General features: G+C 41.2%; 2 protein-coding genes across 3 annotated transcripts; both read right to left on the reverse strand.

The window, feature by feature from the left end:
* Positions 1 to 4,587: 4,587 nt before the first annotated feature.
* LOC119547425 lies at positions 4,588 to 5,858 on the reverse strand. 2 transcript variants are annotated; one of them, XM_037854282.1, is made up of 3 exons: positions 5,391 to 5,857; positions 4,935 to 5,322; positions 4,588 to 4,862 (listed from the first exon to the last, which is right to left on the reverse strand). In XM_037854282.1, the coding sequence occupies exons 1-3, from the start codon at positions 5,691 to 5,693 to the stop codon at positions 4,714 to 4,716; spliced, it is 840 nt and encodes a 279-aa protein (XP_037710210.1). In that variant the 5' UTR covers positions 5,694 to 5,857; the 3' UTR covers positions 4,588 to 4,713. The 2 variants fall into 2 exon arrangements, with proteins under 2 accessions (XP_037710210.1, XP_037710211.1); XM_037854283.1 differs by having other exon boundaries at positions 4,728 to 4,879; positions 5,391 to 5,858.
* A 17,082-nt stretch (positions 5,859 to 22,940) lies between these two features.
* Positions 22,941 to 23,670, reverse strand: LOC119547313 (ubiquitin-conjugating enzyme E2 N). Its single transcript, XM_037854110.1, has 2 exons — positions 23,551 to 23,670; positions 22,941 to 23,496 (listed from the first exon to the last, which is right to left on the reverse strand). The coding sequence occupies exon 2, from the start codon at positions 23,491 to 23,493 to the stop codon at positions 23,038 to 23,040; it is 456 nt and encodes a 151-aa protein (XP_037710038.1). The 5' UTR covers positions 23,494 to 23,496; positions 23,551 to 23,670; the 3' UTR covers positions 22,941 to 23,037.
* Between the last annotated feature and the right edge of the window lie 378 nt (positions 23,671 to 24,048).

The following is a 24,048-nucleotide window of genomic DNA, read 5'->3' on the forward strand; positions in this document are numbered from 1 at the left end:
TCCGGCAAAGTTGAAAGTTTTAGCCGCTATTAATTTCCCTCACCATCCCTTTTCCAAAGGGGAAAACCCGGGCGAGGGTTCGGGCAACCTCTCTGTGGGGAATATGAATTGCAGTTGAAGAGATTTACCGACCATTCGGGGTCCAGAACGAAAGAAAAACAATTTGATTTCGTTTGATAAATGCTGCCTATGGAAAATAATGAAATGCAAGTATTTTTTGGTTCCTTCCTAAAAATTCCTCTCATTGTTCCCGATTTCTCGATTATTTAAGAAATGAAATGCAAGTACGTTTTGATTCTCTTAAAATTCCTTTCATTGTTAATGATTTTTTGATTGTTTTACCTCTATTGGCTGGTAGCCTATATTGCAAGCCTTAGTTTTATTATAGCTTAAAAAGGATTTTAATTTGTTATGCTTGGATCATAAACATAAAGAACACATTTTAAAGGATCTTGAAATATGTTTTATTGCCTCTACATGGCCTTTCATTAATCATATGCTACAGGGTCTAAGGAAATAATAAGAGACAATGTAACATTTTATATGAACCCATGCCTTGGTAACATTCATTTTCCTTCCAAATTACCAAGTAACTCCATTTTGCACGAAATTTCGAAAACCATAAAACATTGTGAACGATAAATTTCATTTTAATGCCTGGAGAATTGTTGGGGCACGGCTCTTTTCCCTCTCAGTCGCACTCAGATACTTTGTGTGCTGGAAACATTTTATAAAACATTTATTTGCTTGATTCCTAGCCTCATTTCCGCCAGACATTTCGCACCCGCTTGGAGTCTCGGCCCAAAGCCCCTTTTCCCATCCCCCTTACAATTTCTACCCCAATTCAGCGGAAAAGATATATATTTTGTCTGCACTCCGCACTCTTCCTTTTTGGGCCATAATGAGGCCATAAAAAGGGTTAAATAAAATGTGCAGCAATTGCTTTGCAAAAGCCAATGGGGTCTAGTGTATACACCCCTTTCACCTCGTTTCCCAATGCCAACCATTAGGTTCCGACCACTGACAGCGAAAATTTGCCCGATTTTCGCGCCGTTGCTTAAGAATTATCGACGTCTTTTTTATTTGGTCGGGGAATGTCAGAAGAGGCGTTGGCTCTGGTTCTTGTGAGGGGAGAAGTGGGGGGAAAAGGCTAGAAAAGTGGGGAAAACGTGTGCGGCGGGTGGCAGGCAGAAATTACAGCTTGTAGCTACAAATTGCTTCCGTTGCAGGCACTTCGGGGCTCTTTAGTCGGGAGGAGGGCAGCCCAAAATAGACACATCAATGAAATTTATTAGTTTGCATGTGCAAGTGCAGCTGGCGGTGGTCGGGATTTTCCATTTCCCGCCGGACCGAGGTCTAATTCGCTTCCTCGACCCATCTCGTAAACTCCCCTGCCCCACCCCCGGAACGGATGTAAATTGCTGCTAATTTGCTCTGTACACTGAAATTAATGGAATCTGAAATGAAAGCCAGTTCGTCGAAGTGCCGGTAAACATGATTAATGCATTTGGGTTTTGCATTTATTCAGAAGGAATTTCGTTGAATTGATTTAAAAAAAACTGTGGTCCAGAGAATGACATTTAATATTGCAGTGTAGAGCTGACAAGGTTCTAAGCTATTAGGATCTATTAACAGTGTTTTTTATCCATAGAGTTATTGACTGAATAACAAAATTTAATTTAAATATTATAGAACCTTTACATGACATAATATTTTTATGAAAAAGTATTTGAACTAAAATAGTTATCAAGTTTTTAATATTTAATATATAGTATATAATATATATAAATCCTTAAAAATCATAGAAAACTATTTAAAATTAACATTTCCTTAAGCATCCATCCGAAATGTTCAAATGTACATGTTCCGGTTCACTTCAATTTTTAGGAGTTTAATACTCGCAGGTCTTTGATCTCGCCGCCCTCCTTTCACACATTTATGGGTTTATGATGCGCCCCATATGCACGACAAATGCAGCGAAATGAAACTTGAATTTGGCTTCCCGATCCGCCCACCTCTCCTACCAATCCAACCGCCCACAAACCCCCCACCCCCCTCTTTTTACCACTACCTCTGGCTGTCTCGCTTTTACGATGCCTCAAATGGTGTGATAATTAGGTGAACAGACGTCTGCCAACGTGTGTCGGTGCAACATCAAAGCGAACACCGCCGCCCCCTGCGCCCCTGCCACTCCCCCCGCCCACATTCCTATGTAGGTGGGCGTGTGCTTGTCGGGTTTCCGCCCCTGTGAAATGTGCGATGACGAATTCCCAGAACTGTTTGTTATGTCAGTTTACAATTGCTGGGCATTCCGCGGAACTAGATTTCTAGATTTAACAATCCCAAGTCCACTGTTTGACTAGGCGTCGACATTTCGGATGTTTACAAGTTGATGGGTAGGTTATTTATTTTTCCATCTGCTTCAGGTATATGGAATACATGTATTATACACTTAAAGACATATTAAACAAGAGTTAAGATGCTAAATATCGCAGGTGAACAATTAACTGTCAATCAATTCGCATCCGTAGAATGAATACTCGTCTAATAACTAATTTTCCTATATATCATATGGAAATTCACACAATTACTTACATTTCAAAGATATTTGTTGTACAATACAAAACAATAAAAACTGTAGTTTTTTATGATTACTTAAATCTAGCTATAACCCACTTCTTTGCGATTTCTGCTTGTGATTTATGTACTGGACAATCAAGATCAACACTATTAACCATAGTAATAACAGAGGTTAAAGCGTGCTGCAAACCTTGAAGCCGACTGGCCAAATAATACCCATGAACAATGTGGTCTGCCCCGCCATATTTGGTGGTTCTTTCCACCTGCAAACGGCAATAATGTTGCAGGTCAAAACGATTCAAGCGCCAACAGATCGGAACAGCGGTGTCAGCCACTTTGCAACTCGTTTGTTGCCCCTCGCTGAACCGTGGACACATGTTGCGGCATCGTTGTCCATCGTGAATATATCTATATATCACGTATATATCTATATATATTCCTGTCCTGAGCTGGTTGCATGGGGCGGCCTGTCGCTGATTAACATCGCCATCGTCATCGCCACTCGTGTCAGCAGATAAGCAACTGCCCCCCCCATCATACTGCCCCCTCTTGATTAATCCTATATATATAAAATACACTCCACTGCGAACCGGCATCGATGCCACAAATCATTGCCAAACATGATTTCTTATTATGGCCAGCTAAGGTGTGGCTGGAATTTGTGTTGCCTTCCAATTTAGACTTGTTATTTCTGATTTAAGTGCTTGTAATTTTAATTATAATTAATTAGGTATTTATAAATGTGTACAGCTTGATTTATCCCACAGGATGATAGTGGATAGCAGGTGAAAACTATGATATCATATCATACCATCCATTATGTTTAGAAATATAAAACAATTAATTAACATTTTGATTGGAGAGCTATCTGTGAGATAGAAAGATAAAAAAGATCCCCCGAAGATGCATATGTCAGCGCAAACAGATATATAGCCATGCGCTTAAGTAAATATATCAATTTCGTTGATAATCCGAACGTGAAAGCTTCCTGCTGAGATCCCCGTCCCCTCTATAAATGTATATTTTCCTCTATCTCTGCCCACACAGAGTGGGCCTCCGCTCATTAGCTGCTGCATTCGGAGATGCTGAACAAGCCACTTAATTTAAATTTAAATGTTTACTTCTCGCTATGCGTGTGTGTGTTGTGTGGGGCCAAGTATTTTGTCTGCGCTGCTTTTAGTGTTTATACCCCTCCTCAAACCATGTATCACTCCTTTCTTACACTGTAACAATATTATGGAAGTTATTTATAAGATGGATTTTGAATGTGACAAGTGTGGGTTACTAATAGGGTTGGGAAAGCATCGATAGCGGGCACCATCGAAAATTTTGGTTATCGATATAATCGATACCGAGAGAAACTAAAATATTTATACATTTTTCCATGGAAACTTAATGCTTGTATCTTAGTTCTTTTAGAAAAAATACTTTAACTAAACCTTAATTAAATTACTTTACTATGCAAGGACCAAACCATCGATAATATATAAATTGTAAATGAATCGATAATAGGACACTAAAACCATCAATAGTAGTGATACTACCATCCATCGATAGTAGTGATACTGCTATCGATATTTTTACCCACCCGAGTTAGTTGTAACGTTTAAAATTATTTTAATCTAGTTTCTCCAACTCTGCAAATCAGTTTCTTAGGCCTAGGATTTTTTTTTCAGTGCATCATCCGCTCTGTGTCACGACAGGGCAAGATTTATTTTCGGTATTCCATGGGCGACTAAAATGCGCTGTCAGCGCAGCAGTTGCTGCCATACGTCGCCATCGCATGACTTGGGCTGTGGCTGTGGCTATGGCTATGGCTCTATAGATACATTAGCTGATGGTGGTCCGGATCCGGACCAAGGGGACCCACAGAGCGATCGTTCCCGTTCCCCCTCATTGCACTTGACACCCGAAATTGATGCGCCACTGCGCCGAAGCCGGGCCACATTAATTAGGCAAAATATTGACACGCTGACGTGTGGTGTTGGCTATTGATTAACGCATCTCTTGGGTGTGGGTTGGTTTTATTGGATTATTTTTAGTGGGATTATGTGGGGATTGGTTTGGCTTAGTTCGGATCTTCACTTGTGCATTTTGTGTGAGAGTGTGGCTGTGGCAGGCTATTGAAAAGGCCTAGTGGATGGGCTTCTTCTCCGGCAGGTGGCTGGGAATGGGACTATCAGAGGAGTTCGGGGCTGGATTTTTCTTGTTCTTTCCACAGCCATGGAAAGGACGGAGAAGGCGTATGAGCAACTGCATAAAGGCTCCCCAACGCGCATGACCTAGGTTTTGGATAACGCTTGGGATTAGGCTACATGGGACTGCCCTTTTTTTGTGGTATTTTTGGTTCTTACCATAATCCCGAGCATTGCTCTTCCACTTGGCATCTTTCGGTCCGTATACCACTCCTTCCTTATCCACAATCTCTGAACTGGTCACCACATTCGAGTGCAGAGAGGGCGATGCCTTAGCCCTTGGTAACCTAACCACCTGAGGACTGCGTTCTGGTACCACGTAGGAGACCTCAATGATTCCCGAATTGGTCTTTAGTGGAGGACGTTCCTCCGATTTCATACCATTGGCGGTGGCGAATCGGGCACAACTCTCTGTGGTCTTCTTGAGCAGAAACCAGGACTGCTGGAGAACATTGCCATCTTCGATGAGTTTTTCGTAGCCATTTAAAATACGGCGCACATCTACATTTATCAGCTCCTCGGGAACCTCGGGCATGTCGCCAAAATCCTGAAATAGAAAGGAAGAAATATGTTTTCGATAATCTGAAGTATATCAAATTGATCCTTCGATCCCACCTGCGAGGTCTTGCGCAGATCCTCGAAGCGCTGGATCAGCTGCTTGATGTTCAGATTGCCCTTGGATCCCTTGGTGGCCCCGGCCCCCACCCCCGTTGAGGGATTCTCCATCTCACTTCCTTCCGGCGGATCGGTGGCCACTGCCTGGGCATCCACCGCATCCATGTTGGAGGAGCTCATTCGACTGAGTATCTTTGCCGTCTGCTCCATGAAGTTCGCCTGCCGATCACGAAGCTCCTGCAACCGCATCTTCAGTTCGTCGAGGTAGGCCAACTGGCGGGGAGTGGGTTGTCTGCTGGCCATTGTCAATTTTGCAATCCAAAGTTTTAGATTCCCTCAAACATCTAAATTGGTCCCAAAATGCATATATTTTGGGGTTTTTTTTTTTGGGCTATGGGTTTTTGTGTTGATCTTGTCGGACCTATTGTGTCTTAATGGGGATGTCAATGGGTTGAAAGCTATGACTGTAATGAGAAGGACTGCCAAGATCCCGTTTACTTTGACGAATAGTTATCACTCGCCACCTTAGATTATGCTGTGATCCAGTAACGATGGTGTTTAAAAAATCGGTGCTAAATATATTTATTTATATCCAAAACTTGCATCCCAAATTTCATAACAATCTGACCTATAATTTTGGATTTTTCAAGAGAGTTAATTCTCGCTCCTGGGCCCAAAAAAGTATGCAACATATTTTGTAATATTAAATATTAAACAGTGCATTTCTAAATTAACCTTTTTTAAAGGTGTTGATAAATAGTAGTCAAGACTATTAGTTATTTAAATTATTACATTATTATTTTATTATCTTATATTTTAATTTGTTACTCTAAGAGTATCCCCTGGTCGTACAACTATATTTTTGGACCCCGCTTTGGACATGGCCTATTACTCGTTATTTTTATGAGCCCCAAATTGAGATATCGCCTGCAATTCTGGCTGAGCTAACTAAGTTGTAACTGCCCGCTGCCTCACGAAACCGATCCCTCCCCCGACTTTCATCCGCCTTCGGTGGAACAATGGGGCGATGGGGGCAAGGACAGTGGGCGAGGGGGCTAGGGACCACTCCTGATACACCCATATATCTTCGGTTTTAGCCTCTTACTTGCGATGCTGCGGGTGGTTGGGGTTAGTTTGGAATTTCACGGAGGAAAACGTGCCGCTGCCAACGGCTGACGCCTACAATGAGGAAAAGGGGGCGTGTCGGCCACTCTGTGACTCCCAGACTGCTGTTGATTTCCCCCGGAGGTGGGCTCCCCCTGCCCCCTTCACCATGCCCCCTGATCCACCTCTCGAATCCGGCGAGTGTGCAATTGTTGTTTTCATATTTTAATGCCTTTTTGAGTTGGTAGGCGTGCCACGACACGATTCTTCTTGCCGATAAGCTGTTATTTTTATGGGCCCCCGCCGAATCGGATCGACTGGATGTGGAGTCGGTGGTGCAGGGTGGTGCCGGGTGGTGCAGGGTGGTGCGCCGTGGTGTGCGGTGTGGGCTGGCTGCCGACTTAAAGAAGTTAAAATTATTACACCGCAATTGTCTTGATCGTTGATTTATGTGCGCTTTTGTTGGCGGCTCTCTTGGCTCACGGCTTTGGTTATTTCATATTTTTTTTTGGTTTTCTTTATTTTTCGGAGTTGCCAGTTGGCCAAGAGGCAAATTTGTGTGGCTGTTGATATTTATTGGCCGTGTTCCGGGCATTGGCATCAATTGTGTATGCAATATGGGCAGTTGATTATGCCTCTCATTAGCCACCGTATTTTTGCCTTGTGCACGAAGTGGCGACAATTCCATTCCCATGGTTGTGGAATGGGGATCCTTATTGGATCACTAGCTTATCGGTTTGAGATACGTTGGCTGGTAAGTAAGTAAGTATGAAATATGCCGAATCTATGGTTGCATATACCTCAAAACTTTAATAATTTTATACACAGGGAAAGTTTTGACGTTCTCATTTGAGTTGAAAATTTTCTTAAAAATAGAACGAAATTTTCTCAGTTGCAAATATTTTCAGTGAGTTTGAATCAATTTGAATTGGATTTTATCCAGTCAGTATTGCATACTTGTCAAAAAGTTGTTTAATAAACTCAATTTAACTTTTCTTATCTCACCATTTTATTGAACCCAAAATGTACTTACACGGTTTTTAAGAACGAATGTTCTCAATTCAAGAACAATGTACTTGAATAATACTCTGGCGCATTGGCATTGGCGTGTGTTTTTATTTTTAAAGTAATCTTACCACACAAAGTTACACGGCATACAATTATACAATCTGAGTGCTACTGAAGTACAAAAGTAACGATTATGTTAATTATTCTTTTCACAATTCTTGGGCATTCTCTAATTGAGTTCTTGATGCGGCGGCTCTACTTCCTACTCAACATTTTTCGGTGAATGTCTGGCCTGTGTCATAACAGTCCGGGCCAGCTCATCGCTTCCTCCCGACCAAGCCCAATCCGAGTCAACCCAACCCAATTCGATCCAATCCGATCCGAGTCCCATTGTGCGACTCCAGCACGATTAAAGCCAACCGCATTCGTAGCCGCCTTCAATTGCCTGAAAACTTAATGATTTCATCTTTCATTGAATTCAAATTTGTTTCCCCATCGGGCCCCCACGATGTCCGATGTGCGATTTGCAGCTGTGCAGGGAGCACGATGTTCGGTGTTCGATGCTCGGTCTCCAGTATCCAGTATTCAGTTTTCAGTTTTCAGTTTGCAGTTTGGGGCTGCTGAATGTGGGCGTGCCTCCATCATACGCCCCTGGAGTTATTGTCGTTCTTCGCCGCACTGTTGATAGCCAACCGCCGCGGACTTGGTTGGCCGAGCCTCGAAAAATAACGAATTTATTATTTATTTCACCTGACAGCCCCAGCAACAGACTCTATAAATTTCCCTAGCCACTCCACTCCGGCCCGGAATCATATTTATGGCCCCATCTGTATCTTTCTGACGATGCGCATATGAAAACGAAATTATTGATAAGGCTTGCATAGCACTATACGTATGTATGAATGTACATATGGCATGCCCTTATTTTTCAGCTCTGATTGAAATACCGCTTTCGTCTGGCAATGCAACAGCTTCATTTGGACAACCAAGCAAAAAAATACAAAAAGGGGAAAAAAAAGAACTGGAGAAACCGAAAGGTGAAAATCAGCTGCAGCAACAAAGTTTATTGGCAACACACAAGGAGGTAAGAATAATAAAACCTTAACCCAATATCCTGCTTATGGTCATAATTTTTATGCTGCTTCCAGCGAAGAAACCAAAAAGTGCAGATCGACCGCCTGGGCTCAGCTTATTGCAGTTGGTCCAGGTCCAGGTCCAGCTCGAGGTCCATGGAACTTTCCCTCCAATCCCCAGCATGCCCCGTATTTCATTATGAATTCCTCTTAACGATGTTCCATTTTTCATGAGCGCATTCATAAACCTTTTTCTTATTTTCGACTTGAAGCGGATTGTTGTTTGCATCTCGCCGTTGCCATTGCCGTTGGTAAAAAAGAAGGAGATTCTGTCTGGCGGTTTGGCTGCCCCCAGCACTCCTCCGCCGCTCCGGTTAGCAAGTGAATGAATAATTGCACCAAGGTGTTGTAAGCAGAGCTCTGCTTTTCGAGTCCCGACCTGAACAGTGGTGCGTGGTCATTGCTATAACATAAAATTAAATGTAATATTAAATATTAAATATAACGGTTGGCTATAGTTACAATTTTCTATAAAACATTGATGAAATATCAGCAAAGGTTTCGTTAGCATGAGCAAGAAAGATTGTTTTTTTAATTTTTAAAAGTACTTATTGAAATATAAAATTTTTTGAGGGTATACGTTTCGAATAACTTTTGCATACTTTACTAAAGTAAATATAGGTAGAATTTATTTTAAAAGTTAAATGACTTTTACTTGCGACAAATCTGTATGATATATCATTACAATAGTAACCAAAATATTATAATTAATATCACTAGGTACTTGGGCTGACATATTTTAAAGACGATGCGATTATGTTGTAACTGTCAGTGTACCTGCTATTTTGAAAAAAAAACAGGTTGCTTTTAAGAAATGGAATTATTACATTACCTAGGTTTCTTAATTGTTCAAATAAGGCCAAAACAATTTATTCAAATATTTATTATGTTCTTTTGTCATTTTGAATTGCATCTGTGATTGACAATACGGTAAAAAATATTTTAACTAGCTTTGGTAAAAGTAATTTTTCAAATGCCAGTTAGAGGCCCCTAGGGAGACTTTAACCCCTTACTGTGCCCTCTGTTTCCGCTTCCTCCGTTCCTTTCCGTTTTGGCGAAAAGCAATTCCCTTTTACAATTCCGCGGCTCTATGGCTAAAAGTCTTGGGCTTTGAGTTACACTGGACAAAATTATTTATTTTTAAATCGCTATTCAGGTGTTGTTACTTGGAAATGTATTAAGTGTACGTTTCTGTCTTTATTAGATGCAGATCCTTAAGTTATTTAAAATTTTTTACAAATTAAGAACATTTAAAACGGTATATAGGTGAAAAAAAAAAGTATGACCAATCGTATCTCTGCAAATAAATAATATATATTGCTTTCAAGTCAAGTTTTGTATAGTTTTAAAATTTTTATAAGAGCTGATAGGAAAGTTTTTTTTGAAATGGGTTATTTCTGAACTGATCTAAATTTTTTTCTTGTGTTTTGAAGGGCTTCCTTGGACCGGATCGGCTCGGGCTGCTGTCAAAGGCGCAGCGGGCAGTCGTAAAATCGCGGCAAACACAATTGAAAAACGACCGGGCCGTGGGAGCGAGACGGCGATAGGTGGTGGAAGTGAGAGGGGCATATTGGTGAGTGAAGGAGTGCGGCGGCAAACACTCCACACTTGTCAGCAGCGGCCTTAGTCGATTGTGCCGGGTCCGAGACCCCCTTCCAGGCCGCCCCCCCCTTCGACGCCCCTGACTCACGCTTATGCCCACAAATCATAAATTGCCGCCTTAAAATTTATCTTCAATTTTCGAGACCCCATGTGGTGCTTAGCGAATGGTGTTTTGAAATTTATTGCTGCATTTGCAATAAATATTGTCAGTTGAGTCGGGCCAACAGAGGAAGCGAGATGGGGGAGTGGATTGAAGCGGGATGGCTATAATGGCGGCGTTTGCTAGCTTTTTGCATGATTGCCGCTGTAACGCCTCTGCCCAAAACCCCCTCTCCCCACCCCCCTTTTTGGACGCACTCCGCCCCTGGAAATCCCCCTCATTCGAGTGGTTCCTTCGCATCGTCCCCCGGATTGTTTATTGTTTTCGTGCATATTAATGTACGCTGATTGCGGGCCATGGTTAGCTGCGAGAGGGGTCGTTCTGCCGCAGGGGGAATCCCCCTGCGTGGCAGTTAGCAGCTGCCGTGCTGTGTCCTTTCCCGCCGAATACCCCCCTACCCAACCCACCCATGATTGTTAATTTACAGCGCGAGAAATTGATTGCCATTTTGTTAAGATAGTGTGTGCGAAAGAGCGGGGCTTTCAGGACTTGCGGGCCAAACGGGGGGCAAAGTGTTCCGCAGGGGTGTGTCCTTCAATATTTGCCGGTTAATTGTGGTTCCTTTTGTACTAACGTATTATTTATCGTCTGGGCCTGGGAGTGGGGCTAATTGGGGTGGAGTTTTAATGAAATCATCAAGATGAGAAGATTTGGCTGCTGAGATTTGGCAGGATCCTAAATCGTTTGATTTTTTCGAGTTAATCTTAAAGTACGTTATTGGTCGCATTACCAATTTTATTTTAACTTTGAATAGAAATTTTTTTTTTGAATTTATTAATATTACTGTGTATGGAGAATGACTGTACCCATAAAACTGCCAAAGTCTGTTTATATTGTTTCTTTATATTTTCATTTAATAAAAATAAAGAAAGCCACAAAACAAAAGGAATACATTTTTCAGAGCACTCAGCCCGTTTAAGGCTTTTTCCGAATTAAGCTGGCAACTGGCCATGAATCTCGATCCATAAGTCAATGGGTCATATTTTCTGCACCATCGACCACTGAGATCTTTGAAAGGCTTTTGCTCTGCACTTTCGCTTAGCCTTGAGAGCACCCAGTTATTGTAAGTAAGCTCGGAAAGCTTCGACGACTCGTTGGACGTCAGGCGGCATTGGCAGACCCATCAATCAATTGACAGAGAGCCCAGACATGGACACTCGAACCGTAAGCCTCGTAAACCTCGTATCTCGGGCGCTGCCTATCGAGTTCGAAAGAATGGAATAACTTTCCCTCCCACCCCGGCTCTTTCTGTCGCCACAATTTGTTTGCACTGCTGTCAAGCGTCGATGACTCTCTCCGTCTTCCTCTGACTCTTTCCCTTTCTGTTACCATGTAAAAAACGAAGCGGGACAACGGAAACACTGAGAAAAATAGGTGACTTTCAGAGAATCAGATCGAAACTACATGAAATGGGGAGAATTTACAGTTTTTGTTCTCGATGGAAAATTCCATCCATGTGATTACAAAATTTTTAACAAGAAATAAAAGCCAAGAAAATTGTAGTCCTTTGTTAACTTAGTTCAGGAAATTAAATTTTTAAGAGAAGATACGTCATTTCCTATTAATATATGAAGAATAACCTACTACATCAGTTTTATAGATCATACACTCATAAAATTATTTTTCTAAATACTAGAAAAATCGCCCTAACATTAAGAAAAGTCGCCCTAAATATAGGACAAATCGCCAAAGAAAATATGTTTTAGGGTTAATTTTTCTAAAATTTCTATTATTTAAGGTGAATTTTTCCGAGCATATGCTTTTAAAATTTTCTCATATTTGGGGCAAATCGCCTTATTTCGTAGAACAAAAAATCATCCAAAATCGCCCTTAAAACTAGAAAATCGCCCTTGAAATTTGAAATTCGGTAGCCTAACGGTCTAATGCGCTGAACTTTCAAACTCATCTAAATGGCGTGAGTTCGAGCCCACAAAGAGTCAACATTTATTTTTCTTTTTTGTGCAAGTTTTAAGAATTGAATTCTTAAACTATTTTGTGTGCAGAGGCAAAACAAATTTTAGAACACGTCAAAATAACAAATAAGTCTAATTGGGTAAAATAAAACATAATTTGTTGTCGTTAGTAAGAATATTTCTTAGAATTAGATTGAGAATTGATTTTAAGAACAAATTGAGATATGCACCCTTTTTGCGCGTCGCCTAGCGCGATGCGTCTTTGGTGCAGCGCTAGTGCTCTCAACTGCGAACCCAGCGGTCGGGAGTTCGATTCTCGCTGCGACCACGAAGATTTTTCTCAAGAAGTAAGTTGTTTTATATTTATGTTATTTCCCTGATTCTGTTTAATGACTACTTTTCAGTTCATATGACTCTAATTAGCAGTTTACCAACATGCGTGGAGCGGCCAAATAATAACCTTGCCCTTTTCTCACCCTCTCAAATTATAGTGAAAAAAGGACATTAAGTCAAATAATCCTAAAAAAAAATCCTGGAAAAAGTACCGCAGATAATGTTTGCCGAGAACCAACAAACATGTCCAAACACGATTTTTTTATAAAAATTAGTTTTAATATTTAGGGCACTTGCTCTTGTTTTTAGGGCGCTTCACCATAATTTCAAGAAATACCGCCTTTGATACTTAAAATATTTTTTCATATGTTAAGGGTATTTACCTTTGAAAAAAGAAAAATCGTCCTAGACTTAAGAAAATAACCCTAGATCTAAGAAAAATCGCCCTAAATGTAAGACCAATACATGCCTATTTTTAGAAAATGTTGCCCTTATTTTGTTACCCAGTCGCCATTGACCCCCGTTTTAGGTCGATTTTCCTTGTTTTTAGGGCGATTTTACAGTAAAATTTCTATGAGTGTATAAGATGACGATCGTTTTGGAAAACCACTGCTTCTTGAGATCTACTTAGGAAAAAAAATCCTATTTCGAGGAGTGTCCCAAAAATCGTTTTGATTTTTGTATCTTAAAACGGAAATCAATCAAAATAAAATGTTTCCAGTGCTGAAACCGGCAGGCCTTGCACAAAACCCATCGATTCGAGCATGTGACAGGCATCAGGCAGAGCTCATCAATCTCCTGTCGGTCCAAACAAAATATGCAATATGTTCACATTGCGGTAGGGAGAAACCTCAACACGAAAGGCGAGCATCGATAACACGGGGTTTGCGAGGGAGCGGCAAAAGTGAGATATACAAACAAAAATTAGAACTCTACCGAATACCGAACCCCTTCTTGTTACTGCAGCCTAACCGCATTCAGTAAATATTGTACGGGGCGAAGCAAAACCGAAAACAAAAAAATTAGAGAGTATGTGTTGACAGCAGTCATCAATCAAGTGACACAACTTTTGACATGTCAAATGAACGAGCGAGCGCATAAATTACAATGGCAGCAACCATATAAACGACCCCGAATGTTACAGAATCGGGTAGATAGTGACTGTGGGCCTCCAGTAGCCGATGAATAGGTAAACATGCCGGCAATTGGAAAACCGATTTCATCAGGGGAATGGGGGTATGGGGAAATGGGATGTGCGGCGTGTTAAATGTCATTACACTTATCGATAAGATTGATAAGTGTAAACGGTTTTGCGTGTCGCTGCTTTTTCTGAGTCATGAGCTGCACAACAGAAGCGCCGCATTTAATCACTCCGCAACTGACTCCCCAACTGAGATACTCAGATACACAGATTCCCGTACTCACACCTCTACGTAAGCCATCAGTTACGGGCCAGACAATCTGTCAAACAGTCACGCTGACAGGCATTTCCACTTAAAACAATGCCAAACAGCAACAGCTGCGGAAAAACTCCTCATTTCACTCTCCACACTACGCTGTAATTTATCCGGATTCGTCTTTGGGTTGTGGGAAAGCGGATGAGCCGGCAAGAAATTGAAGATAGTGTTTATCAGCCGGTGAGTACTTAGCTCGTTAGCCCCGTAATCGAGTGGATTGAGTTTATTACAACATTGTTTCTTAAAGAAAATACACTCAGGTAGTTCCAGAATGCATTTACTGGATAATTAAACCTTCGTTCATCAGTCAATAATCTTAAAAACATAATTTCCAAAAAAATGTTCACTAAAGAAGTTGGGTTTCTCCATTAACGTGGTTGTGTTTTATTATAATATAACTTCAGGCAGATATTAAAATTTTATATGGGAAATAATATGCTTATAAAGCAAGCTAGGGCATGAAAAATACCTCATTAAAGCTTAATAACCTGTTTATATTTGTTTATAAAACCCAAAAAATTGTTTTGAATTTCTTTTTCTCAGAGTTATAACGGTCTCTAGAGCCACTTCTTGCTGGCAACCAAGGCGCTTGGTTAAAATGCATATTAAAAGCAAAAGTTATCAACAGTTTGAAGTTTGTTTTTCACTTTTCACATTGCTTCCGCCGTGACAGATTTTACTTTTGGCGGATGGTGTGTGTGTCGATGGGTGTGCGGTGTGTGTGTGTGGTGTGTGTGCCGCTGGCAGTGACAAATCCTTTAGCGTTATTTGCGCATGTCGACACTTTGACAGGCGCCGACACATGCGAGTCGCTCCACGTACGCAGTCGGCCAAAGCCCCTATCATATTTCTTTGGGTCTCAGTGGATTCTCTTTGTTGCCGTAGCTTCCTGTCTGCCCAGCTTGCGGCAAAGTTTTTAATAAATTTGCGTCGTTTTCGGTGGATTTTATTCTGCTGGTGTTGTTTTTTTTTTTGCTTACGGGTGAGCGAAATCCGCCGAAAACATTTATTTCAATTTTCCCCCCATGTCGGCCAGGCAGCGCAACATGAGAAAGGAAAATTGCTGCTGCCAGAGTACTTTACAAATTTGTTTCCGTCTCAAGCGCGGTGACAGGCGAGGAGCGTTGACAGCTGTCAGTGGAGCTGGCTCTTGAGCCGGAGCCAAAAAATATTGACAGTTATCGTACGTCACATGCAAATCAAGTCGGACGCGGTGCAGTCGTGCGATATGTTCACCGCTGCCTCTGAAGCAAATTGGAAAATGTTTGTCTTTTTGGCTCCACAAGTTGGTTTATCCTAGACGGAAATATACCTTAAACCACACCGCGAAAAATCAGAGTTAAACAATTTTCATTAATATCCTAAAATTAAATACCCTAGTTTCCATTGTTTTCTTTAATTTATCACCGAATTATTAAATTTAAAATCGTTTTTATCGTTTTTATATATTAAATGTATCCTCAAACCATTATCAATGATATAAAACACGTAAAAAAATAGCTAGAAATAAATCTACATTATCCATGCGTACCCTTAAAAATTCCACTAGTTCGAGGTACTAAAATAAAAATAAATTGGTGAAATGTTGAAGAGCACTTTGTTTGCCAAAATGAAAAGCAGCGAGACGAAATGAAACGAGTTGAAATGAGAAAATCCTTTGCAATTAAGAACTGTCAACGGTCTTTTGTACACACAACATTCTTGGAATTGTTTGCGAATTCCCCAACACTCATTTGATTTACGATTCACTGCACCGTGTTGAAAGTAATTTGGCGCTCGATTTTCTTTTCCGAATTTCCCTGCCTGAATGCTGATGCCATTCGCCTTGACTGTTGTTCGCCGGGCTGTTTGTTGGCTGTCTGGGGCCTGACATGTTGGCATCTCTTTGTAATTGATTAGCCAGCGGGGTTATTCCCTGACACTGCTTGTCGGATCCAATGAGAACAGTCTCCGCTCCTCAGGGGAGATCACTTCGAGAGTTTTCGGGGCGTGAGTCCGTGTGTGATTGATGGCACCGATCGCTAAAATCAATTGATCAAGCAACACTTTTATGAACTCGACGAGGTCATGAGTCATTTAGAGAACAATTTGTAGATCTGGTGGTATATAAAATAAATGTTCTTGGACCACAATTTCTGAGTGACATATACGTTAAAAACATGTTCCGAAACCAAAATCATTATAGGACAAGCCTGTATTTCTAGAAATATTAGTTTCTAAGACTTGGAAACTTATTTAAAAAGAAAACCATGCTTAGTTGTAAAATAATTTTTTAGAGCCATATATATTGTATGGAACAACAACAAATACATATTTGCTTTTAGATTCTATCTTGATCAAATAACTCAACAATTGCCTTGTTTGCACTGGAATTATGTGCAGGTTTACCCTCATCCGTTCTCTTATCTGAGGCAATGTTGATGTTAGATTGCCGCATTCCGTTCACCGAGTGATCGATGAGGGACCATAAAGCTGCCAAAGTGTAATTCCAGTAGGCGCCGTCGTCGAGAGTGAGCGACTGCACTTAACTATAGAGTATCTATAAATCCTATTCGACCATGTTTATATTGTGGATATAGCTATAGATAAGCGGCGAGTAAGCCCAGTGATTTACAATGCTTGCTGCTCTCATCAATCAAAACCGGAATTGTCAGATCGTCGCCTTAAATTATGATCGCTCTCTCTTTCTCGTGTGAGATAACCCTCTTCGGTTCCTTTATGCCCCCCAGCATCGATCAATAATTCGCCGCTTATCGGGAATGCAATTTATAATACAAAATGGCAGTCGAAAGCCGCTCGAGAAAAAAGGGACCATAATTAATATTTAAAAGCTCCAGCTACAGTACTTCGCCCCCGGCTCCCCATTTCCTGGCCCATCTGGTGTGCTCTCCTGTTGCTTCATCGGCGATTCCAATCAGATAACATTAGCACGTCACATCACACAGCGTGCAAAAATTATTATTCATTGAATTTGTGATAAATGTGACAGGCCCAACAGCACTCCGAGGGGTCTCAACAATGCCGACGAATCGACCAGCCGACCAGCCGACCAGCCGACCGACCTGCCTGAGTTTCCAGGCCAATATGGCCAATACGGGCCAAGACCGGACCGAACCAGGCCGCATCGGAGCTGTCAAAAATTTGTTGCAAAAAGATATTATCTGGTATGGATGGGAAGGACCGGCGATGACGATGACGGACCCTGTCTTTGCCGCTGCGAGTCAGTGATGGCATTTCGGTGGGATTTGTCCTTTTTTAATGGTATTGAATTATTTTTAAGCTTGCTGTGCATAGAATCTTATTTGATCTTAACCTTAACCTTATTTTGATTTTACACAGAGAAAGTTCTGATGTTCTTATCTAAGGTAAACATATTCTTACAAATGGATCGATATTTTTGAGGTTGAAAATATTTTCATTTTGCTCGAATCATGTTGAATTGGCGGTATTTACAGTGTACAGATATCTCAACAAATAAACTAATACTCCAGTCAGAAGTGTATACTTATCAAAAAGTTGTTAAGTAAACTCAACTTAGTTTTTCTCTTTTCACCATTTCGTTAAATTATTAAGAACATTGATGCCAAAATGTACTTACGCGATTTTTAAGAACGAATGTTCTCAGATTAAGAACAATGTACTTGAATATTTACCTCCGTGTATGTTCAATCTGGGATATCCACAAATTCAAAGGTTATAAAATGATTTTAAAAATATATTTTTTATATATTTTATAATAGATTATTTTTACCATCCCGATTTTAAAACATTTACTTAGCATCACTGTTCAGTGTGTGTGCTCCGGGCTCATCAATAATGAGGCGACGAGGATGTGGCTCGTCGGCATGGTTTGCTGATGATGGTGATGACCATGATCGATGATTGACCTGTTTTTGTTTTGCCCATCTTTAGAGTGACGATTGCCGGCGAGTCTTCCACTGGCTCTGACCACACCCATTGACAGGCATGTGCAATGTGCAATTATTTGCGGAGAATCACAACAACAGGGGGAGTACTCAAATGGAATTGCCACATTGATGGATGTGCTCAATAAATTGCACGACGAGCATCAACTGTTTCTGCAGTCTGGCACTGGGCATGTGGCATGTGATAAGGCCAATGGGAGGTGACAAGAAAACCGAGCTGCAGAGCCTTTAAATGTCCAATAGCCGTCGACACAATGGCATCAAGACAGAGATTGAAGAGAGCTAAAAGAAATCAGATTGACAGTTTGAAAATGCTCGTGTATCAATCAAATGCCATTTGCATACTATGTGCTGAACCTTTACTGATCAATATTAAAATCATTCTCTGATTAAACCAGGATTTTTTATGAAAATCTCAAGAACTGTTACACAAAGCGCTGACTTTCCTGATTTTCTTATATTTTTCGCATATGCTACAGGGATCGGCATCTTAATCCCCAGCGGAATGCCTTTCAACGCGTGAATCATTGGCAACAGACCCCACTGTCTTCGGGGAACATTTTAATTATGGTTTTTAATTTCACGGCCCATATGGCGGGCTGTCAGGTGATTTCCCCTGAAATATGCGCAGAACTCGCATCTATCAAGAACGCTTCGTTGGAGGCACTGCCTCCGCGCGAAGAATGCGCACTGAGCGGTGAAATATTTCACTCTATTTCTGTTTTCGTCTTTCAGAATGAAATTAAGTGTTAATCTCATTTGATTTGTCATTTTCACATGACGTGATTTGGCGGCCTTCGCTTTGGCCCGTGATGTATGGGAAACAAATGTTTCTCTGACACATTTATTTGTTTAATGAGACGTTGAATAATTAGTTGGATATGGCACAAGCGCAAGAAAACACAGTCGAGTACAAAGGCGAGGAAAACAACTCGACTAGATGTGGATTGTGGATTTCCATCCTCACACCCCCGCAAACACATCAGTTGGCATAGCAATTTATAAATTATGATTGACGACTCTGTGTGCGGAATTGTGTGACCCATCGCAGTTAGCCTCTTCCCTTACTCCGTACTCCCCACTTTGAAAGCCCCCCGACCATCGTGTGGGACTCGTCAGACATTTTTCTATATAGTTTTTTGCCCTGGCCTCGGTCATTATGGCTGACAGCGCGCCTTCAAAATGATGAGTTTAGATTGATGGCCGCACATCACTCAGCGAGATGGCAGCCACACCGAGTGGGGACGGAATCCCTGGTGGGTTGTGCGAAGTCAAAATACCCTCTCTTAAGGATCCTAAAGGATACTTAAAAATATGCTAGGGAATATACAATAATATATGTCAATTCTCGCTAGTAATCTCAGAAAGTTTTAAAAGATATTAGGTATTTATGGTAGTTTTGGGTAAATATTACCCCTTTAGGATTTCTTATATTAATGGATTTTTGATAATAGAAAGACATTGCCTTCTAATGAAGCATTATATTTTTTAACGAGTTACTAAAACCAATAACCGATAATTGAATAAATAATTCAAAATAAATTTAAAAATCGAATTTCGAATTCTCTGAATCATTAAACTTTTTAACAAGTGATCAAACAAATAAATTTTCCAACAAAGCATTTTTTTGCTAAGACTTATTAATATTGAAAAACAAAAATTAATCAAGATATATTTAGCTGTTAAAATATAATGTTTTGCATTTTTTGATTCAAATAAAATTTTTTAGTATACCTTATTAAAATAGGGGATACAAATCCTATGAAATTGCTAATGCTCTCTGTGGTTTTGGGCTCAAATCCTCAAGCTCCCCTGCCTCGCCTGTTGACATGTCACTAATTTCAGTATCACTAAGCTGATTTTTCTAGAAATTTGATTTTCGCTCTGGGCCATCTCCCCTGGGACCGATGATTGATGTATTTGGCATATGAAAAACCGAGCCGAAAACCAAAACCCTTTTTCAAAACGTATTCTATGTCATTTTGTGTGCCAGAGGAAAGAAGAAATGTATTAATCATCCGTGGCGAAGCCAAGCGAGTCGAGGTGATAAATTAAGTTTGAAGACGATTGGGAAATGTCTGTCGAGTAATTAGTGAACTGAGCCGGGTCTGAGGATTGGGGATTGGGGGTCTTCGGAGTTTGGAGTGTCTTACCAGTTCCCAAAACCGACGATGATGCCTAGGAGGCGGCGGCCTAAGAGAGCAATAATGATGTGCCTGACAGAAGAAATGCAAGAGACCGAAATTAAATATGATAAAAGACCCACACAGTCTGTTGCCGTAATTAAGTATGACATGCAAAAGTATGAATTATCACTGAAATGTCAAAGTGTCACAGCTGCCATCAGGCGGAGATGGAGAATCTGAATCTGGCGGAAGGCATAAATAAAACCGGAGTGGAGAGAGTGCAAGAAGCCGACAACGAACGCCGCGTGTGGGATTAACTGACTTGAAAATTTATGATATGAAAAATTACTTTAGCCCCGGCGCACACACACACACACACACAAACCGAAAACTGCAAACCGAAAGATGCAAACGCAGAGCAGCAGAGATACAAATACACAAAGAGAGATGTTTATTTTGTATTTTATTCGTCGTCTCCCATTGAGCATCGCATCGAGAAATTTGTGGCCCCGAACAAATTTCCCAAAGTCTGTGTTGAAAAATTAATGTGCACAACTGTCAGTGCAGTGACAGAGATGCGATGTGAATGGGGTTCATATTCAGATACGGATGCGGATCGGATCGGTACGGGGCGTGAGGGTTGCTGTTGTGAAAGCTCTTGATAAATGATTTTGAAATGTGACAAAATGCTTACGAGCGGGATTAACGGGGACGAGACGACGACGGACCAAGGACTGTGTTCGCCCCGGCTGCGAAAAAGAGTTATTTGCCATCTGAGGGACCGGCAAAGTTTGTTTTGTGCCATCGGAATCAGATGGGATTATAGAGATTTGCTCAAATGAAGTTGTAACAGAAGTGGATGCTGCGATAAGTGAAGGGAAGGTGCGAGTCCTTAGCTAGACGAATAAATCCGAGCGTCAATAAAACTCAAATGAATTGGGATTTGTTTTGTTTGCACTCTGAGCAAATCAATAATGTTCTATTGTGATTTCGAGTAAAGATTATTTTAGAAATGAATACGGTCTCCGTAAGCTGGATAAAAATGTAGATTATTACTAAAACCGACGGTGATTTCAGTTAAATGGGGTGTTAAAAAGATTTAGTTCTTCAAAATAAATTCAGTTAAAGAAATAAAAGATATTTTATTTATTTATTTATTTAGTATATACCTTACGTTGGATATGTACTTATGAAGTTCTTTAGTTGTAGTTCCTGTCTTCCGATGTTAGTATTCTGAATCATTTTTTACAGACCTTAAAAATATTTCCCCTTACAAATCGACTTCTTTATATAAGAACCCCGTATAATTTGTACCAGCTTTCTTTTCTTTTGGTCATAGCTCATCAAGGCATCCATCAAGCGCCGTCGCGACACTATAAAGACTCGAATTCAAAGACGCCACGAGTTTACCCCTGAGATACCGATACTCCGACGTAGACATCAATGATCACTTGATCGGTGATCAGCGATCGACGCCCTGCGGCGTGTCCATGCCATCGATCTTGTTAGTTTTGACGCATCTGTAAGTGGCGGCGACAAAAGTCGGAAAGTGAAATGCTAACCGAAAGATCCCCCGCCAGATCGATGGCCGATGGATCGCATCGGGGCCAAGACATCATCAGTCAAGTGGCGCGACTGCGTCCATGGCCGGGTCAATTCGCGTGACAGCTCTCTTGATTTATGCGCCAGACACTTGAGCAACCCTCGAGATAATCGTCGAATTCCCCGCCAGGGTGCACACTATTTATCATATAATTAACCGAATCGATAATGTTATTACACTGTCTATAAATCGGACACAGCGAGATCGTAGCTCCGCTGATAGATTGAGCATACAGAGTGTGGCAGGTGTCTCGACGGGTTTGGCTGGGAAGTGGCAAGTACTTGGGCCACATTTGACACGACCGTAAACACAGATATAACCCCAGGGTAATGCCTCAAATGCGGGTCTAGCTAGCTGCCAGGGTGATCGAAAAATACGATGCCATTCAGTTAATTGAAAGTCCATATCAGTATATTTAAATACCGTATATGGAAGAGATAAGAGGTATATACGATTTGTGGGATGATCTAAGGCGATCTTATCTTAACAGAACTGAACCACTTAGAAAAATTCTGGTTCTCTTCAAGATGGATGATTATAAATCTGTACCTAAACTTGATTTATAATTTTTATGATATTAAAAGTTGTAGGTATATGGGTTCTTATGTTGTCTTCCGAGCAGTGAGCATCTGTTAGTCGGTAGAGGCGCCTTTCATATTCCTTTGTTTGGGGGCGATTAAGCGAAAGCGCCACTCCCTAACCTCCGAGCAGTGTCCACTTTCCGTTCCAGGCACCCCATATAAATCAATTAATTTAAACTGTCAGGCGGCTGTCAAATTGTGTTGCTACCGGGAGCGTTTTTCGTTTCGCTTTTGACTCGCTTGGCATCGCTGGGGTTTTATTTTGTTTTTTTTTTTTTTGTTGGGTTCTCGAGTTGCGGGGGAAGCCGGTAAAGAGACTTTGGGTACGGCGACATGTCGAGATTTACTGAGTGATTGACGACTTCATGTGTCATTAAATACCGTTAGCAGTCGCCTTTGTATGGCGCACACTGGACCGGAGTCATTTTTCATGCCACATCGCTCGCGTTTAGTGAAAGTCGCCTTATTTGTTGCTGCGCCACTTGTGGCTATCTGTGTGTGATTAGTTGCAATTAGACAAGCCGCCGTGGGGGCGACAATTACTCTCAGACACAAATAACTAAGTACCGCCTTCCAAAGCTTAAAATAATAATAAATGATTATGTACAGAAAGGGCAATGGTTTTCCACAATTTAATTCCTTCTTTGTGATCCAAAAAATACAGAATTATTTGTACATTTTTTTGTTTTTCCCAAGGGAAATCAGTTTTTCACGGCATATCTCAAGGTCCACTCCCGGGCAATCTGAATGGCCCTCTTCTGATTGACCTTCCATAAGTCTGCCACATCGTTGACCAGTGGATCGTCCGGATTGGGGGCACTTAGCAGGGCCTGGATCGAAAGGAGAATGGTGCGAATCTGAAGGGCCGGACTCCATTTGTCCTTTAGCACGTCCAAGCAGATTCGACCCAATCTATCGATATTGGGATGATAGATTTTCGTCAGGAACCGAACCATCGGCGCCTTCATGGGATAATCGCCCGGTAGAAACAGCTCCAGCTTGAAAATTCCACCTTCGAAGGGCGAGTCATGGGGCCCAGAGATGAGAACGTGGAAGTAACGGGCATTATTCTCATCCGGGATGGCACTAATCCCCGGAATGGGATCCGTCAGAAGACGCTGTGTCTCCTTCATGATTCGAGGAGACAGTCGGGACATATCCTAAATATAACATTTTATTTTGGAATTACTGGTTTGTTCACCATATATATTTACCTATTTTTCGCAAGAGACTTTCTAGAAAAAAAGGTTCTGATCAACTGGATAATTTTTTAGTAATGATATTTTCCGTTGGAGTTCTATGAAATATTGGTCTATGGCCTACTGTGATTATAACATTCATGAACTAACCTGTCATTCAATCAACTTGGCTGATTCGATTAGCCAAATAATCTCAATAAGAGCGAATCAAACGTTCAATTCCCATCCATTTGCAATTATCCTTCAGTGGGCAAAATTGAAATTGACTCGAGACGTTCGCCCTCGAGCTGCATTCCCTATCCACAACAATAAAACCGAACCTCATTCCCATCCCGCAATCCTTGAGTGCTTCTGAAATCCCGGGTGAACTGGCAATGTTAACTGGCACTCAACTAGCAGCTTATTAGCAAACTTTCCCATTGGATTATATAGTTGAATATTATAATAATCGAGTTAGGTTCGTGTAAGTGGGTGCTCCGCCGGGCTTGGGGGGGCATGGTTAGCAGTCAGCTT

The sequence above is a fragment of the Drosophila subpulchrella genome, chromosome 2L, assembly GCF_014743375.2.
Source record: "Drosophila subpulchrella strain 33 F10 #4 breed RU33 chromosome 2L, RU_Dsub_v1.1 Primary Assembly, whole genome shotgun sequence".
Classification (NCBI taxonomy): Eukaryota; Metazoa; Arthropoda; class Insecta; order Diptera; family Drosophilidae; genus Drosophila; species Drosophila subpulchrella.

Bases quoted from the DNA above. Each gene is read 5' to 3' on its own strand.
- LOC119547425 (XM_037854282.1), bottom strand. From the start codon at position 5,693: ATGGCCAGCAGACAACCCACTCCCCGCCAGTTGGCCTACCTCGACGAA. The intron at 5,323-5,390 runs GTGGGATCGAAG...TTTCTATTTCAG, and splicing joins ATCTGCGCAAGACCTCGCAG to GATTTTGGCGACATGCCCGA. The intron at 4,863-4,934 runs GTAAGAACCAAA...TCCAAAACCTAG, and splicing joins GAGCAATGCTCGGGATTATG to GTCATGCGCGTTGGGGAGCC.
- LOC119547313 (XM_037854110.1), bottom strand. From the start codon at position 23,493: ATGTCCCGACTGTCTCCTCGAATCATGAAGGAGACACAGCGTCTTCTG.